The sequence below is a fragment of the Neofelis nebulosa genome, chromosome 6 (assembly GCF_028018385.1).
Source record: "Neofelis nebulosa isolate mNeoNeb1 chromosome 6, mNeoNeb1.pri, whole genome shotgun sequence".
Taxonomy (NCBI): Eukaryota; Metazoa; Chordata; class Mammalia; order Carnivora; family Felidae; genus Neofelis; species Neofelis nebulosa.
In genome coordinates, this window is record NC_080787.1 from 32,822,852 (window position 1) to 32,839,533 (window position 16,682).

Here is a 16,682-nt window from a genome sequence, read left to right on the forward strand (position 1 = left end):
CCACGTCACTTTCTCTGCATCTCAAAAGTTCCTACAAAGCTTTATTCCAAAAATACTTTTATTAATAGATATTAAATAATACTACAGAAAGAAAAGGAGCTGGCGTTGGGTTGTGTTTGTGTTCCCTTCTCTTTACCCTAGCTCTTCTCGTGTCTTGCCTATTTTTTTTGGCATTTTCTTAGAATGGGGATCTTCTAGCTCCTTGGCCTTATAATAGTGGGGAGCTACCTCCAGAAGCCAGCTGCTTTCAATCTCTAATACCTAGAAGAGATGAAAAAAATTAGCAGGGTTCCCCTTTTCCAAACTAGATTCATAATGTACGTGTTTGACCAAAAAGTTTCTTTTTTTCCACCTTTGACTACAGGGCTAGGGGAAAGGTGCCAGGTTCTAATACTATATACCCCAAAGGCAGACACACCTCTACATGTCATTCAGGATCCCAAGCAAACTATCCCTAAAAAATCTGATCATAAAGCTATATAAACTACACTCATGACAGACCACATCTGCTTTGTTCACCATTCTCACCCCAGCATCTGAAAATACTGAGACAACAGGCATTCTCATTCATTAATTCATTGAATGAGTATGCAGATCTTAGTAGATGCTGACACAGCTGTTAGAAACAATGTCTTTCTATTTTATCCTACCTTAAATCAATGTGTTTTCCTTTCTCTGCTGGTCTCAGCAACTTGAATCTGGATTTTGAGCTTGCTAGGATCCCACCGCCCCACATATCTCCACCTTCCTGGGCAGGGGAAGGTCCCCTCACCTGTCTCATGAATTCCTTGGTGGTCAAGACAAGTTCATGGTAGAGCAGCCAGCGTGGCTGTTCCTCAAAGAGAGAGGAGTTGGGGTGAATGAACACTGTCTGCTGTTGTTTGACTGTGCGATAGCCACTACGAGTCAGTCGCGCCGTGTGGTAAAAGTAACCAGCTGTGATGGCCTTAGGGGCAGACAGGAAAGAAAGTCAACCAGAAAGCCAGATATCCAAGCACCCTAAGCACTCACTACCTTTTTAGTTCAGGCTTCTGGAGAACTAGAAAGGTAAAGGATGCATGAAGAACCCACTGAGAAGGAACCTTCATTGGCGTGGGGGAGAAAGCACAGAAGAGCACACTTTCCACAGGGGAAGAGGACATATCCTCAGGCTGGAGGGATGACTGCAGGCCGCTGGAGAAGCTTGCTCCATAGATTGAGGGGGTGTGGGGAACAGCAGACTAAAGAAACGCTGACCTTGCGTACACGAATATAGTCCCCTTGGCAGGAGCTGAGACCAACTTCCACTCGTTCCAAGAGCCCCTCCAGCTGTTCCCGCACATCCCTGGCTCGGCGCATTGATCTGAACTGTACAAAGTTTTCATAGCACCACTGGGAAGAGTAACCACTCTCAGCCCACTGTGAAGACGGTTAAAAAAAGGGGGGAGAAGTGGGGGGGATAAGTAGCAGAACCAGAGTCTCCCCCCATGTCTCCCTCATTCCCATCATCCATGCCCAGTGACCTGTGTATAAACGTTTAGCAGAACCAGGTGGTCCCCACCAGGGAGGAAAAAGTTGACACGGGCATTGTCGGCATGGACGACCTTGTCCTTGGGTCGGTAGAAGATGGAATTGTTGACAGAGAGCATGGCAGCCACTGTCAGGATCTCTTCTGAACAGCTATACCTGGGGCAGGAAGGGGAAAACATGAGGATTCAAAGGAAGACACACAGGAACAGACACACGGTGAGGGGAAAAGTGATCACTGTGTGTAGCTATGTCCTCACATGGAAACTGTTGGTTAGGATAATGGCTACAAACCAGAGCAGACAGATTTTGGTTGCAGCAATGGCAATATGCGTGTCGAGGACATGAAACATAACAGAGGAGGGCTATCCTTGGAGGTGGGGACAGGAAAGCACTTGGGACTTCTGAGGGTTCTATAGGAGGAAGGTGTGTATTGTGTGCATCAGGGAAAGACAGCACTTCATGTAATCACCTCTGACCTCAACCATGGCAGGGGAATGGCATTTAAAGGTGATCCCTCCACAACTACATCTGAATGTTACAGTCTGAAACCTTAGGAATGAGTAAGTCCCCAAACCAGTCCACAAATAGCACTCTGCACAGGTGTGAAGGGACTTCCACATCCATTCATGCCCCCAAATTTTCTGTTAGTCAATCTTATCCATTTCATATCACGATCCAGGAAGGGCAAGACAGTGTCTTACTGCCCCTTGTGAGCCTCAAAAGGGGCAGTAAGAGCTTTCTAACTTACTTGTTAAAGAATAATACAGTAGAGAAAAAAAGCAAGATAACAAAGATGGCCCCAAGAGACAGAAAGAGGCACAGCTGGTTTGTGTGCTGGGGGTTTGGGCAGGGTGAGGGTTGCTTACTTTTCAGAGGCCAAGATCATTTTAGATAGCATGGGATCCACTGGTAGCTCTGCCATCTTTCGACCAGACTAAGGAAGGAAAGAGAGGTGAGGCCAGTCCTCCCTCAGGTGTCTCTCCACCATTCAAGAGGTTACCCCCAATCCCTTCATCCTGCCCAGCCCATGCCCATGCTGCCCTCCCACCTCACCGTGGTGAGCTCCCCAAGGTGGTTGAGGGCTCCCAGAGCATACAGCTGCTCCAAGGCTAGCAGCAGGGTCTCATATGGTGGAGGGTCCAGGAAATCAAAGTGCATTAGGTCATGGATCCCTAAAGAAAGATATGAGGGAATAGACAGTTTCTCTGCAAGGACCAGTGACTCTAACCCCACCTCCCTCCTCTCAGGAAAACTGGGGGACCCCAATAACCTAAGCTCTTGAGCAGCAACACAACATTGCCCAGGCTGGTCCTCTGGATCTCTGGCACAGTGGTTTCCTCCAGCTCATGCTGATAGGCCCAGGCGGTATATAGGCGGAAGCACTTCCCTGCAGCCACCCGACCCGCCCGACCAGCTCGTTGATTGGCTGAGGCCTGGAAAGAAAGGAGAAGCAGGACAGCTGACAATCTGATGAGGGAAAAGACAAAGGGCAATATTTATGCAAGAAATCTGAAAGGATGGGAGCACCTGGGTGACTTGGTCGGTTAAGCATCTGACTTCCGATCAGGTCACAATCTCATGGTTAGTGAGTCTGAGCCCCACGTTGGGCTCTGTGCTAACAGCATGGAGCCTGCTTTGGATTCCGTATCTCCCTTTCTCTCTGCCCCTCCTTGCCACTCGCACTCAGTCTCTCTCAAAAATAAATGAACATTTAAAAAAAAGGGGGCACCTAGGTGGCTCAGTCGGTTGAGCATCCGACTTCGGCTCAGGTCATGATCCTGCAGCCCCGCGTCGGGCCCTGTGCTGACAGCTTGGAGCCTGGAGCCTGCTTCTGATTCTGTGTCTCCCTCTCCCTCTGCCCCTCCCCCACTCATGCTCTGTCTCTCTCACTCTCAGAAGTGAATAAATGTTAAAAAAAAAAAAAAAAAAAAAAAGAAATCTGAGAGGATGTAGGTTGCTTATTTCCTGTCCTCTGAGAAGCTCCCACAGGTTTCTGAGTTGAACCTTCCCCATGGAGACCCTGCTAGAGCCCAATCAGGCTGACCTTGCTGCAGGGTGTGACAGTGAGGGATTCCATGCCTGTGCGAGGGTTGTAGCTCTTCTGCTTACAGAACCCTGGATCCAGCACATAAATGATGCCCTCTATGGTGAGTGACGTCTCAGCGATGTTTGTTGCCACAACCACCTGAGTGAAAGGATGTAGAATCACCCAGGGACCCCACCCACCAAGTTACCTAGAAAAAGTAATCCTGGAAGATTCAAGTAGATAAGCAGGTGCAGACAAGGGGCAAGACCTGAGGGGATTCATATCCAAAGGCAGGAGAGAGGTCCAAGGCCAGGCAGGGGCAAGGGAGAAGTAGGGATAAACAGGGACATGATGTGGAAAGGGAATAGGGAGAAGAGGAGTTAGAACTTTTTTCAGAAACGGGAGAGGGTGGGTCCAGGTCCCTGCCTCCATCTTGTCCAACACCACTTTCACATTCACCCTCCCCCACTACTTCCTGCAATAGCCTCCTCATGTGTCTTCCTGGCTTTACTCCAAGCCCTGTTTACCTGGCATCCAGATGGTTCTTTAAAAATGTTAACTTGTCACGTCTCTAACCCCATCCTTCAATGGCTTCCTGCCTACTTGAGAATTATATACAAGTCCCTTAAGGCCCTCAGTCATCCAGCCCTGGCTACCATTCTGACCTTACCTCTGAGTAAGGGCTCCCAGCCAGGCTCCCAGGCTGGTCCGAGCATACTCCTCACTCAGGTCCTTTGCATAAGCTCTTACCTCTGCTGGACACACTCATCTCCCAGATTATCAGCCTGGCTCCCTCCCTCACCAGGTTCAGGCCTCAGCTTCCCTTTCACCTTACTGGAGAGGGAGAGGCCTTCCCTACACCCCAAGGAAAATACTTCCCTGCCATTCCTCACTCCCACCCCCTAGAGTCAGTCTCCATCTTCCCAAGCTGCACTGTATTTCTCCACAGCATTGGCATTTGTCATAAATCAGCATTGTGTATTTACATGTCCACTGTCTCCTAACCTCTGTTAGACTATAAACTCTGGGAGGCTAGGGACTTAGTTCATCACTGTATCTTCGTTCCCTAGAACAGTAACTGGCATGTGGGAGAGCTTGTTAAATATTTGTTGAATGAAAGTTACATCTTTGCTCAAAACCTTTTGAATGCCACCCAATCGTCTGAAGTCCAAATGCTTTCAACTGCTATGAAAGGCCCTCCCTAATATCAGTCCAAAGTTTTCACCTTGTGAACTTTCCACTCAGCCTTCTAGATAACGCTCTGATCTCAAACTCACCTTAGGCCTTGCTCTGATATTCTCCACCATTTTTCTTAAAGGTCCAGATCAAATCTAACCTGCTGGCACACCAAGGACCTCCCTCCTCCTCTGCACCCCTACAGTGCTACTTAACAGATCATGTATTTGGCTATGTCTCAATTCATGCTGAATTATTCTCTCTCTCCAGCTCTGGAAGTGAGGGACTATTACTGAACCCTGTAGCTGCAACAGTGCCCAGGACATATCCTGCACAGGGCAGGCACATACTCTCTTTTCCATTACTAGTTGTGTGGGTTTCTCCAACTAACCTTTCGTGCCCCAGGGGGTGTGGGCTGGAAGATTCGAGCTTGCATGTCAGAAGGCAGGTTGGCATAAATGGGTAACACCAAGAGCTCCCGGATTTTGGAGCCCAGGCGGCGGCAGCGATCCTGGAGCATCTCACAGGCGGCCTCAATCTCCTCCTAGATTTGGGATGGGGAGAACAGTCCAGTGACATACAGCTGACATGCCAGCTCTGTCTTCCCCTGGGATACACACATCATCATCCCTCCCCTACATCTCACACCTGTCCTGTCAGGAACACCAGGATATCCCCGGGAGGCTGGGTCACATGGATCTGCAGCACAGACACCACACAAGCTTCCAGGTAGTCAGCCTCTGGAGCCTGGGGATGAGGAGAAGGGTCACAGGAAGGCCATCTGCTCAGGAAACCTCTTCCTCTTCTCCCAGCTCAGTAACCACTTTATCCCAGTTCCCCTTTGGACTCTCCATTTCCCCTTCCATCTTTAGAACAACCTTCTCCAAAGGCTCAAGCTTTGGTGCCTCACACTTAAGTCCATCCTCCCTGAGGGGAGCACCTTGGTATAGAAGATGTCAACTGGAAACCTGCGTCCAGGGATTCGGAAGACAGGGGCGTCATCAAAGAAGGTGGAAAAACGGGCAGTGTCCAGTGTGGCTGAAGCCACCAAGACCTTCAGCTCAGGCCGGAAGCGAGCAACATCCTTGATCAACCCAAAGAGAATGTCTGTGTGTAGGGTCCGTTCATGAGCCTCATCTACCATCACCACGCTGGGGAAAGAACAGGGGAGCAGTGAGCAAGGAAAGCTGGGCATTGCAGGAGAGGACACTAGGGTGCCCTGGATAAGGGCACAAATGGAAGTAAAGAGCCCAAAGGTGAATGTGGGAGGAGGGAGTTCCAAGGAGAAGCCAATCACCCCAGTTAAGGAAGACCAACAAAAAGTTAAAGAAGGTCAAGACCCCAGGGTCTGCAGCCTATTCCAGACTGGCAGACAACAATAACCAAGATCTGGAGGCTGGAAGCCAAGGCCAGGACAAGTCAGACAATCCTCTCTGGATCAGAGTCAAAGGTCTGTCAGAGTCAACAGAAGTAAGAATATCTGTTTTAAAGCGGAAAAAAAGTGAGAGCAGGGCCTCTTCAAATAAGGCTGGGCTCCCCAGGCTGGCTGGGGATGAACAGACAGATCTGAGCCACCATGATCTGAACAGCCCAGAAGTTCCCAGGCTCCCAATGGACTGCTGTGGTGTGTCCCTGTTGGTCCTGCTGCCTCTTTGTGGAGAGAGGGAGCGGTTAAGTCTTTCTACCCCAAACTTAAAGGACCTTGCAGGCTTCTTGGTTTCCTCCTTAGTTACATGTGTGCCATGCTTCTTTATCCTTGCTCAAGTCTTTGGATTTCCAGGTGACAGTCAAGTCAAGGTGAGCAGGAGCTCACCCCCTGGCTCAACCCTTTGTGCCTAACCCTGACTATGCTGGTGTAGTCCCCAGGTGTTTCACAAAGCAGGCTGATTTGATGGGAAAACTCCATGCCCCAAACACTCTTACACTGGCTAGCCTTCTATGGGTTCTGAGATTTTTGCAAGGGATGTGAAGGCTCAAATTATATTTGTTCTATTGCTCCATATATGATATCCTAGGACCAGAAATCTATAGCCTCCTAAAAGTTAAAAAGGCACATACTGCTCAGCTGGCCTGACCCCACCACTAGCCCATGCACAGATCCCTTCTCCTCCTGAACACATGTTCATGCAAAGCCCTGCTTGGCCAACACCAACACTGAGAACTCACTATTCACAGGCCAAGGCACTCCAAGACTTTGGCCAAAGGCCCAAGAGTGAGGGTCCAGGCATACTGACAGCCCCTCCAATCACCACTCTGGCTTCTTGGTATTGTGCTGAAATCTGTCTCACTATAACCTCTCCCATGGTTGCTCCATGTACTGTCTGTAGTCACGTGAAACAAGTCTGACCTTTTTTTCCAAGTAACACCCCTTCCCATGTTTAGAGGGAACCAGGATGTGTCCCCTGAGTTTCTTCTAAGCTGAACATTCTAAGTTTCTTCAAAGGGTCTTCACATGGCTTTTCAAGTCTCTACAGCACTACTTTACCATCCTGGTATTTTCTACACTCTGGAAGCAACAGGGCGGGGGGCGGTGGGTGGGCAGGGAAGGGAGAGGACTTCTCTGCAGTCTCTTCTACCCCATCTCTATGACGCCTGCAGTTCAGTCCTAGTACCATCCACACCATAAAGATCTAAGAAGTGGTGGGCTAGTCAGAAGACAAAGGCCAAACTAGCTGGGTAAGACTAAAGAGAAGAAAGGCCAGAGATTAAAGGAGATACAGGAAGATACTGAAGGGGGAGGAAGGCAGCAGATGGGGTAGAGGAGAAGATGGTGGCTCTCTTGTGGGAGGTGGGGACCCCTTGTGTACCTGTAACTTGCAAGGTCAGGTTCAGAGAGGAACTCTCGGAGGAGCATCCCATCTGTCATGTAGCGGAGGACAGTTCGCTCCGACGTGCAGTCTTCAAAGCGGATGCTATAGCCAACCTGTTAAGGGGGCCATTAGCAATCAAAATTGGGCTGGTGCTCCCTGAAGGGAGTGCAGGGCTAGGGGACGAGGTGCCAGGGCCTGGACCTGTGGTGTGAAGCCCTGTGCAGTGTGGGCTACGTCCCAGACCCTAGAGGCTCCCCTCGCCCTTCGGTCCCCACATATCTCACCTCATTCCCAAGCTTCACATCCATCTCCCGGGCCACTCGGGCAGCCACACTCATGGCTGCCACTCTCCGGGGCTGGGTGCAGGCAATCTTCATTCCCTTCTTTGTGTAACCCTGAATGACAAGAAAAGAGGTTTTCTCTTTGTTAAATATGCTCCTGGAACCCAGGACAATTCAGAGAAAGAGATGTAAATTCATGACAGGGCAGGGGGAATGGAGGGAACAGACAGAACCTGAAAACCAGACCACAAGGGCAAACGGATAGGACAGCACACCTAGGGCCCTTGAGGGCGTCGTCACCCAGCCCTGAGAGTCCCAGCGTCTGGGTAATCATGTTCAGGCCCTGCTAGATTTGAGGGGGAACAGGACAGACAACTGGGGCAGACCCAGATGCAATGGAAAACAAAAGAAGGTAAAAAAGGAAAATGAGTCCTTTGACTCTTCGTTCTTTGGCCCCTGCAGAGGAGCAACAGCTGAGCTGGCTGGCATGGGAAGGTCCACAGCCCACCATCTATCCGCTTTACATGTTCTTCCAACATGAATGTATGGAACCAGACACAAACATTGTGGCAGAAGTGAGAATAGGAACATAAAGGGTTTGTCCTTATTCTTAAGAAACTCACAATTTAGAGGAAAAGACTAAGTGACTGAAGACGAAAAGGTAAGCAGCTACTCAAAACACCATGTAAAAGAAGGTCTGACAGGACTGTGCTTGTCAAGGGCCAGTGCCCAGCAACCTGGAGGGTGTGGATGACTGTACCTCCTCAAAGAGATACTGCGGGATCTGGGTGGTCTTCCCGGAGCCTGTCTCACCCTCGATGATGAGGACCTGATGATTAGCAATAGCAGCCAGGAGCTCCTCACGGAATGGGAACACTGGGAGGCTGCGGCGGACAGCCTGGATGGACTCTTTCTGCTGAGCCTGGGTTGGAGGTGGTGGGCCTGATGGCTCCTGAGAAGGAGAAAGAAGGGCATGAGCTTCAGAGCCAGCTTCCCAACCTCCTTAGGATGTCCCAGAGTTCTCCCGCTCACCTCGTCACCCTGGAGCTGAGTGGCCCGGACAAACTCGATGGTCTCCTCTTCCTCCAGCACCAGCTGATACTTGGGCTTCTGGGAGGCAGCATCTCGGGCCCCAAATTTCAGGGACGCTGCCCCCAGCCGGGCCTCCTCCCAGCGCCGCTGCTCCTCCCCAGGGGCACCTGATTCCTCCTCCACTAGATCCATAGCTCGTGCTGGCTATGGAGAGGACATGTGAAGATAGGTGATGCCTTCTTTCCAGGCCCCTCCTCCCCAGTCACTACCCCTGCCCACCAGGAAAGGCAAGACAAAGAAGGGGCCAGCCACAGCCCTGGTCAATGCCTTCAAGACCTCCCTCCCCTCAGCTTGGGGAGCAGGGCTGAAGCTGATTCTGCTTAATCTCACCTGTCCTCGGGTCTCCTCAGGCATATGGTAACGATTGGTGGCCTCCAGCTTCTCCTGCTCCCCAGCAGCCCGGTACTCTCGGGCCAAGTCCCGCACTCGCCGCTTGTATTTGAGCTCCCGCCGCTCATGTCGGCTCAGCTCCACATCCCCAAAAAGGAACTCCTCATCAGCCAGCTCAGCCTCCAGATCCTCAAGTTTCTCTCGTTCCCTCTTAGCCAAGTACTCTCGGCGGGATTTCTTCCGCAGCTCAGGGACCTGGGTCAGGACAGGGCAACCAAATCCTTATCTTATTAGAATAGCAACCCCTTTCCTTATCTATCTGTAAAAGTGACAAATTCCCCAACAGGCTGGCAATGTCCCTCTGCAATGTCCAACCTAATGGTATACTCCAAGCTGGGCCTCTCTGAAAGCCACACACTGACCCCACACACTATCTTCTAGCAGCACGATCCAACTGGAAGGACTTCTGGACAGTCTCACCATCTTTGTCAATACAAATACATCAGGGCAATTATTATTTTAGATTATATTCTTATTATTTTATTCAACTTAGTGGAAAGGAGGAAAACAAAAGGGCTAATACCAGCATTTAGAAGCACAGGTCTCAAACGAAAACCACTGGCTGTGCCAAAAACAGTAGGTAATCTTCAGTCTGTTAGATGCTCCCTGCTCTTAAATCAAATGACTATGGTTTGGGAAAAGGCGAAGAATACACTATATACAAAAAAATGGAAGTATAACATCAGAAAGTGTTTTGTAAGGCAAGATGTAATTAGAAAGGCCTAGCTCTCTGAAACTAACCTCTCCCCGCCTCCTACAATGTGTCATTTGGCTTCTACAGGTTCCTTTGATATGAGCTTTTTAGGACATATTATGGATACCAATAAAAGACTGGCCACATCCATAAGACCTTTCTCAGCTCTCATCCTGAGCCCTCCCACTGTGGCAACATTGTCTTCTCCAGATCACAACAACCTCCTCTACTGTGGTGGCAAAACCTCATTAAGCCCTTTCGTTGGGGGCTCCAATTCGGTTTAATTGCTTGGCTTTTCTTGTTCGTTCTGTGAAGACTTAAAAGTTTATGCTCATGATCTAATGTGAGTACACAATCAAATACCCTTCCAACCTGATGGGTAAAGCAGAAGATATCCTTTTAAAATATGGACAAAAAACCAGGGCAATTTGAGGGGCACCTGGCTGGCTTAGTCAGAAGAGCATGGAACTCTTGATCTCAGGATCCTGAGTTCAAACCCCACACTGGGTGTAGCTATTACTAAAACAAACAAACAAACAAACATACAAACAAACAAAAACAACCCAGGGCAATATAAACATCAAAAAGAATCATGATAGGGCACCTGGGTGGCTCAGTCAGTTAAGCATCTAACTCTTGATTTCAGCTCAGGTCATAATCTCACAGTTTGTGGAATGGAATCCTACATTGGGCTCTGCATTGACAAAGTGAAGCCTGCTTGGGATTCTCTCTCTCTCTCCCTCTCTTTCTGCCCTTTCCCCACTCATGCACATGCACTGTCTCTCAAAATAAAAAAAAAAAAGAATAATTATATGAAACTATAAAATACTGCAAAATAGAAATTCGTGAGTCCAATGTGACACACATACACACTAAGAATGGGAAAAAGCTTTTGCCCCCAGTGAGGTGGCTGTTACACCAAACTCCTTACTCTGAAAATTAGTAATTAAACATTTTCCCTGCCTTTTAAAAAGGAATGATAGCTCATTCCTACTTGTTAAGGAAAAGCTCTTCTTTACATAACAAGGATAGCCAAAAAATGTAGAAGGGATGTCAAACTCCAAAAATCACCTTTCTGCAATCCCCAGTGAAACAGCAGATTCAGGAAAGGATCTGCATCTAATGGCTACTAAAACCATTAGATGAAAGGCTGTTGGCAGAAAGGATATCTGCACTAACAGGTAGACATCGGATAGGATGTCCCCCCTGATGTGGTATAATGTGAAGTGCACATCGCCACCCAAGAGGTGTTCCTGTCACAACTTTTTAATCTGAGTTGAGGCAAGATTTAGATATAATTTCCACTTTAAAGGAAGCATGGGGCATAGAAGAACTCAATACCACAAGATAAGCATCAGATAAATCCAGAATGTAGGACATAGTACAAGATGAGAGAGAGAGAGAGAGAGAGAGAGAGAGAGAGAATGAAACAAAAAAATATATAACAGTCTGAAACACCAAATGTAATGTAGGAAATTTAACTGGGTTCCTGCTTGGAAAAGCAGTTACTAAACACATTTTGGGGTAACTGGGGAAGTTTTACTATGGACAGGTTCCTAGTTGACACATGAGAAGTACTGTTCATCTTCTGGGGTGTGACAATGGCACTGTGGCTTTAGAGGACAATATCTTTATTTTTAGAAGGTGCATGTTAATAGGATAAAATGCCATGTCTAAACTCTTTTAAATGGTTCAAAAAGAAAAAAAAGCCTACACTCACACAGACATCGCAAATACTACACATAATATTAACCATTTCTAGGGGTGCCTGGGTGGCTCAGTTGGTTAAGCATCCTACTTCAGTTCAGGTCATGATCTCACGGTTTGTGAGTTCGAACCCTGCATGGGGTTCTCTGCTCTGAGAACAGAGTCCCCTTCAGATCCTCTGTCCCCTCTCTCTCTCTGCCTCTCTCCCGCTCATACATGTGCTCGCTCTCTAAAATAAACATTAAAAAAAAAAAACTTAAGAAAAAAATTAACCATTTCTGAATCCAGTCTATATGAATGTTCATTATACTAATGCTTTCAACATTCTTATTTGTTTGGAAGTTTTCATGATTCAAAAAGAAAAGGAAAATTAAATTCTGGCAAATAAAAACATTACACCTGTACAGACAAATGTCTTAGTACTCTCTGACCACAATTGTTTTGTGGGGTGGGTCAAGAGACGGCTTGGTCAGGAGAGACCTGAGTTCTAATAGGTCATTCTTAGGACATCAAGAGTCTCAAAATTCTTTTGAGAAACCAAAGTATAACCTTACTTGGGAAGACCAAACCTTTGGAAAACCACCTACCCTAACTAAACTTATACCATAACAAGTTCAGTTCATGAATTACAAGGGTTGTGTCCCCATTCAGTAAGAAGACCAACTCAGGAAACTAGAGGAAGATCACAAGGCCATGTCCGGGATAGAGAGACTAGATGGTACGAAGGTATTTGGAACTGGGTGTGTCCAAACTGAATGGTCAGCATATCCCTAGGCAGATCCCTGGGCAGTGGGATAGCTGCCCTGCCCCTGCCCTCCAGCCACCCCCCTTGATGTTCCAGATGTCTTTTGATTACATCTCATTAAGTCTCAGGAAAAGGGAAAGCTCACACTTCCTTTACGAACACAGCGTGATTTAATTCTAAGGAGTCAGGAGGGTTTGTGTGTAGCTTCCTTCCCTCTACAACTTAAGTTTGTCCTTGGTAGGCTCCTGTCAACAGGGACCTGACACCCCATCAGCATCCCCGCTGTATTTCGTGTCCTTTTTCCCCTACCCCAAACCACTTCATTAGAAAGTCTTTCCTTTTGCCTTCTGATGTTGGCTTCTTGGGCACTGGGACTCACCATGGCTTTCCGGTCTTCCTCAGCCATCTTGAGGCGCTTCTGAGCCTCTTCATAAGCCTAGGAAAAGAAGCCAAGAGTAAAGCACTGTGAGGACAAAATCTCCCAAAGCCACAGTCACCACTCCCCCTTTAGAATCACAAGGTTTTGATATACCATAGCATGAAGAAATGTCCCTTCTCAGTGGGAATCTCTAGGGCTACAGGTTCAGCAGAGGGTCGCCTTAGCCAAAGCACCCAGAGGGGTCCTTTTACCATACAAATGAATACCACCAGAGGCCATCGCTGGTCTTCCCAAAGATTACTATCTCTGCAATCACACCCAACCAGGAATATTCCTGGGGATTTACAAAACATGCTGCTCCTATGTACCTTCTTGTCTGACCGCTCCAGGACATTTCGAGTCCGATCCTTGTCCCGCTGCCGAACCCTCTCAGCAAAGGCATCACGTTCCTCCAGGTCCTGAAGGCGCTCTCGCTCAGTCCTCTCCCACTCATCCTCCGACTCTGGCTTCTCAGTCAGCTGTTTACTTCCTCTGCAGCCCAGCCCGAAGGATCACATAAGGCCTCCTAGAAGGTTTATCATCCCATCATCCCCTGCCCCATCCTGCTTCTGTCTTACCCTGTCTTTCTCTTCTCCTTCTCAGAAACCTCTTGCTCCTCTTCTTCCTCTTCATCCTGACGTTTCTTCCTGAGGTGTTTCCGTTTTTTACGCTTCTTCTGGACATTGCTCCCAGCTCTACCTACGGTCTCCTCACTGCTCTCCTCACTGTCTTCCAGCAACTTATAGGATAGGTTCTTCTCTAGCAGGGCTCGGGCCTCTCGCTCTGCCACTCGAGCTGGCTTTTCTACCACTGCCTTCCGTGGTACCTTTCAGTAGGAGGGAAGATAATGGGATGTGAGCAACTCCTGATCTCTGCCCACCAAGTTTGCCCCATTCCAAATTTAAGGAATGACCTGATCTTAAACCAGCCTTCATTGTCCCTCTTCCCAATGGCTTCACACCATGTTCATCCAGTAATTAACATTTATTGAAACCTGTCCAATGCACCAGGTATTTGCTAGGTACAAACACAGGAATAAACGAAAGACAAAAATCCCTGCCTTCATGGAGTTTATTTTGCATTCTCAAAATCAATTCTCAGTTGCTCAGCCTCTGTTGTTCCTCATGATTAAGTCATTCTGATACCACTGCACCCAGTGCTCCAGCCCAGCCGGTGTCGTCATGATGACCCACGCGCCCCGTTCCTGGCCCTGAATTCTCTGAAGCAGCCATGCTGGCGGCCGACATGCTACGAGGGTTGATTTGCAAAGGCTTGTCATATGTCTGGCACTGTATCAGATTCCAGAGATGCTAAACAGATTAACATAAATCATCTACCCTCATCTTACTTACATTCTAAACTTATCTCTCACCAGGCACCATATCTCTCACCAGACAACTAAAGCAGGCTATATGCCATTCTAGGAACATGCCAAACACTTTCACTCTTCCATATACCTGTTTTGTAAGGTGCTGTCAGGTGAGAGAAATACAAAGACAAGAAATACACAGTTCTGTCCTCTAGAAGCTCACCTTTACTACTTTCCCCTTCTCTGACAAATTTCAAGGAATTTTTGGGCCCGCATGCCTTGATCAGTACTGCTACCTTTTTCTGCCCTTCCACAGAACTTCTCTCTCTCTCTTTTTAAAAAATTTTAATGTTTAGGGGCGCCTGGGTGGCGCAGTCGGTTAAGCCTCCGACTTCAGCCAGGTCACGATCTCGCGGTCCGTGAGTTCGAGCCCCGCGTCAGGCTCTGGGCTGATGGCTCGGAGCCTGGAGCCTGTTCCGATTCTGTGTCTCCCTCTCTCTCTGCCCCTCCCCCGTTCATGCTCTGTCTCTCTCTGTCCCAAAAATAAATAAAAAACGTTGGAGAAAAAAAAATTAAAAAAAAAATTTAATGTTTATTTATTTCTGAGAGAGAAAGAGAGAGACAGAGAGTGAGCGGGGGAGGGGCAGAGACAGAGGGAGACAGAATCCGAAGCAGGATTCAGGCTCTGAGTTGTCAGCACAGAGCTGGTGGCAGGGCTCCAACTCAAGAGCGGGAGATCCTGACCCGAGCTGAAGTCGGACGCTTTACCCACTGAGCCACCCAAGTGCCCCAGCACCTCTCTTCTCTGGCATTCAAAGTGTAGTCTGTGGACTATCGGATTTACCCGGAAACTAGTTAGAAATGCAAAAATTAAGATCCCATCCCACAACTAATAAATCGGAATCTGCACTTTAACAAGGGTCTTGAATGAGTCTCTGCATATTAAAGTTCAAGAAACACTGCTCTGTAGCACTTAACCCTCCTTGAACTTCTCCCCACAGCTGGACGTCCAGCACCTAGCACAGGACCCAGGCGACAACGGACAAGGCTAGGTGCTTGTAAACTGAGCTTATTTAATTCCCCGAACAACAGTTAGCCCAGTCTCACCAGGACAAATAAACTGGGGCCCCTCCCCTGCTCCACCTCCTCTCCCGGTGGGCCCTGCCCCACCCTTTCCCACACCTTGTTCCAGAGTCTCAGGGCGAAGTCCCGGGCCGGCCCGCTGAGGTCCAGAGTATCGGTGTCTCGGAGGCGCTGCACGAACTCCTCGGCCGAGGCACAGCGCTGCGCGGTACCGATCAGAAATTGGGCTACATGCCGTTCGCTCAACCCCAACACCGAGTGCAGCTCGTCCTGCACCCAGCGCTCCAGCCCAGCTGGCGTCGCCATGGTGACCCACGCTGCCCCGTTCCTGGCCCTGAATTCTCTCGAGCAGCCACGCTGGCGGCCGTCCCGTCGGAGGCCCGGAAACCTGGAGTCCTAGGCTGGAGTCTCAGCTCCGCAAAGGACCTGCCTTAGGACCTTGAGGTTTGGTTTTCGACATCCCCAAACCTTCCTCCCGGACCACCGAGGCCGGAAGCGTCTGATCATTTCCGGTCTAAGCACTATGGTGGCCGAGCGAGTTCAAACCTCGCGGTACCGCCCCTGAGGCTCGGGATAAAATGTTCTATTTCCGCCTCTACTAAGTTCCTCAGTCGTCCCCTGATGGTCGGTCTGTGGATGCCTCTCTCATTTATTCATTCAAACAAATGCTGTGTGCTAAGCACAATTTTAGTTGCTGGGGATATGGCAAAGAACTAATCAGAAAAAAATCCCTTACCGAAGGGAGGGTCGAAGACGAGATACATAATAAAACATGTAAGTCCTATGGTCAAAAATATGTCAAAAAATAATGCAAGGTTTGTGTGTTGTGGGGGGAGATTCTCTTTCAAATGGAAGGTCAGATACATGCTGATGAAAGATTAGCCCATGCTGTTTAGGAGTTACCTTTGTTAGCACTGTACCTGCAGCAGGAAGGAATACAGGTTAGGAATAAGCAAGGACCTCCAAGCAGGAAGAAACAGGATTTGGGAAAAAAACAAAGGTTCCCTCTTTTCTTTGTGCTGTCTTAAAGTTATTTTTAAAAGTCTCCAAACTAAGAAATGTGTAAACTGTGTTCTACATTTTCGCTAACCGCTTGAATTCTCTGGTGGCATTTAATCAAAAAATAAGCAGAACTTGTTATCTTGCTCTCTGCTTATCTGACGTCGGTTTGACCCTGTTTCATACTTTTATGACTAACTGGACTGATCAGACACTACTGTTGGGAAATGAAATAATCCAACAGCCACAGGTAGCTCCTTAGCATTGACTTCTTAGATGCATTGTTTTCTGTTTCTGAGATGGACTTTGGGCACCACAGGCATCAGAGCTTCCTGCCCTGCTTTCCTGGGTTACAACAGATTAGGATCTTTACTTAATTAGCTACTAATGTAAGCATTGTTTCCCTCTATACTCACACCCTCTCTAAATTGGCTCATTGTTCT

General features: G+C 48.3%; 1 protein-coding gene across 3 annotated transcripts; it reads right to left on the reverse strand.

The window, feature by feature from the left end:
- Nucleotides 1–40: 40 nt before the first annotated feature.
- Nucleotides 41–15,775, reverse strand: DHX16 (DEAH-box helicase 16). Of its 3 annotated transcripts, none has more exons than XM_058733242.1 (20): nucleotides 15,328–15,775; nucleotides 13,427–13,674; nucleotides 13,178–13,340; nucleotides 12,810–12,866; nucleotides 9,225–9,479; nucleotides 8,835–9,038; nucleotides 8,563–8,754; nucleotides 7,806–7,916; nucleotides 7,519–7,634; nucleotides 5,652–5,862; nucleotides 5,360–5,458; nucleotides 5,103–5,255; nucleotides 3,554–3,694; nucleotides 2,780–2,942; nucleotides 2,563–2,681; nucleotides 2,376–2,443; nucleotides 1,503–1,665; nucleotides 1,237–1,398; nucleotides 773–946; nucleotides 41–261 (listed from the first exon to the last, which is right to left on the reverse strand). In XM_058733242.1, exons 1-20 carry the CDS (start codon nucleotides 15,544–15,546, stop codon nucleotides 133–135), a joined length of 3,147 nt encoding a protein of 1,048 aa, XP_058589225.1. In that variant the 5' UTR covers nucleotides 15,547–15,775; the 3' UTR covers nucleotides 41–132. The 3 variants fall into 3 exon arrangements, with proteins under 3 accessions (XP_058589225.1, XP_058589226.1, XP_058589227.1); XM_058733243.1 differs by having other exon boundaries at nucleotides 15,340–15,772; XM_058733244.1 differs by lacking the exons at nucleotides 12,810–12,866; nucleotides 13,178–13,340; nucleotides 13,427–13,674; nucleotides 15,328–15,775 and having other exon boundaries at nucleotides 8,616–8,754; nucleotides 9,225–9,362.
- Between the last annotated feature and the right edge of the window lie 907 nt (nucleotides 15,776–16,682).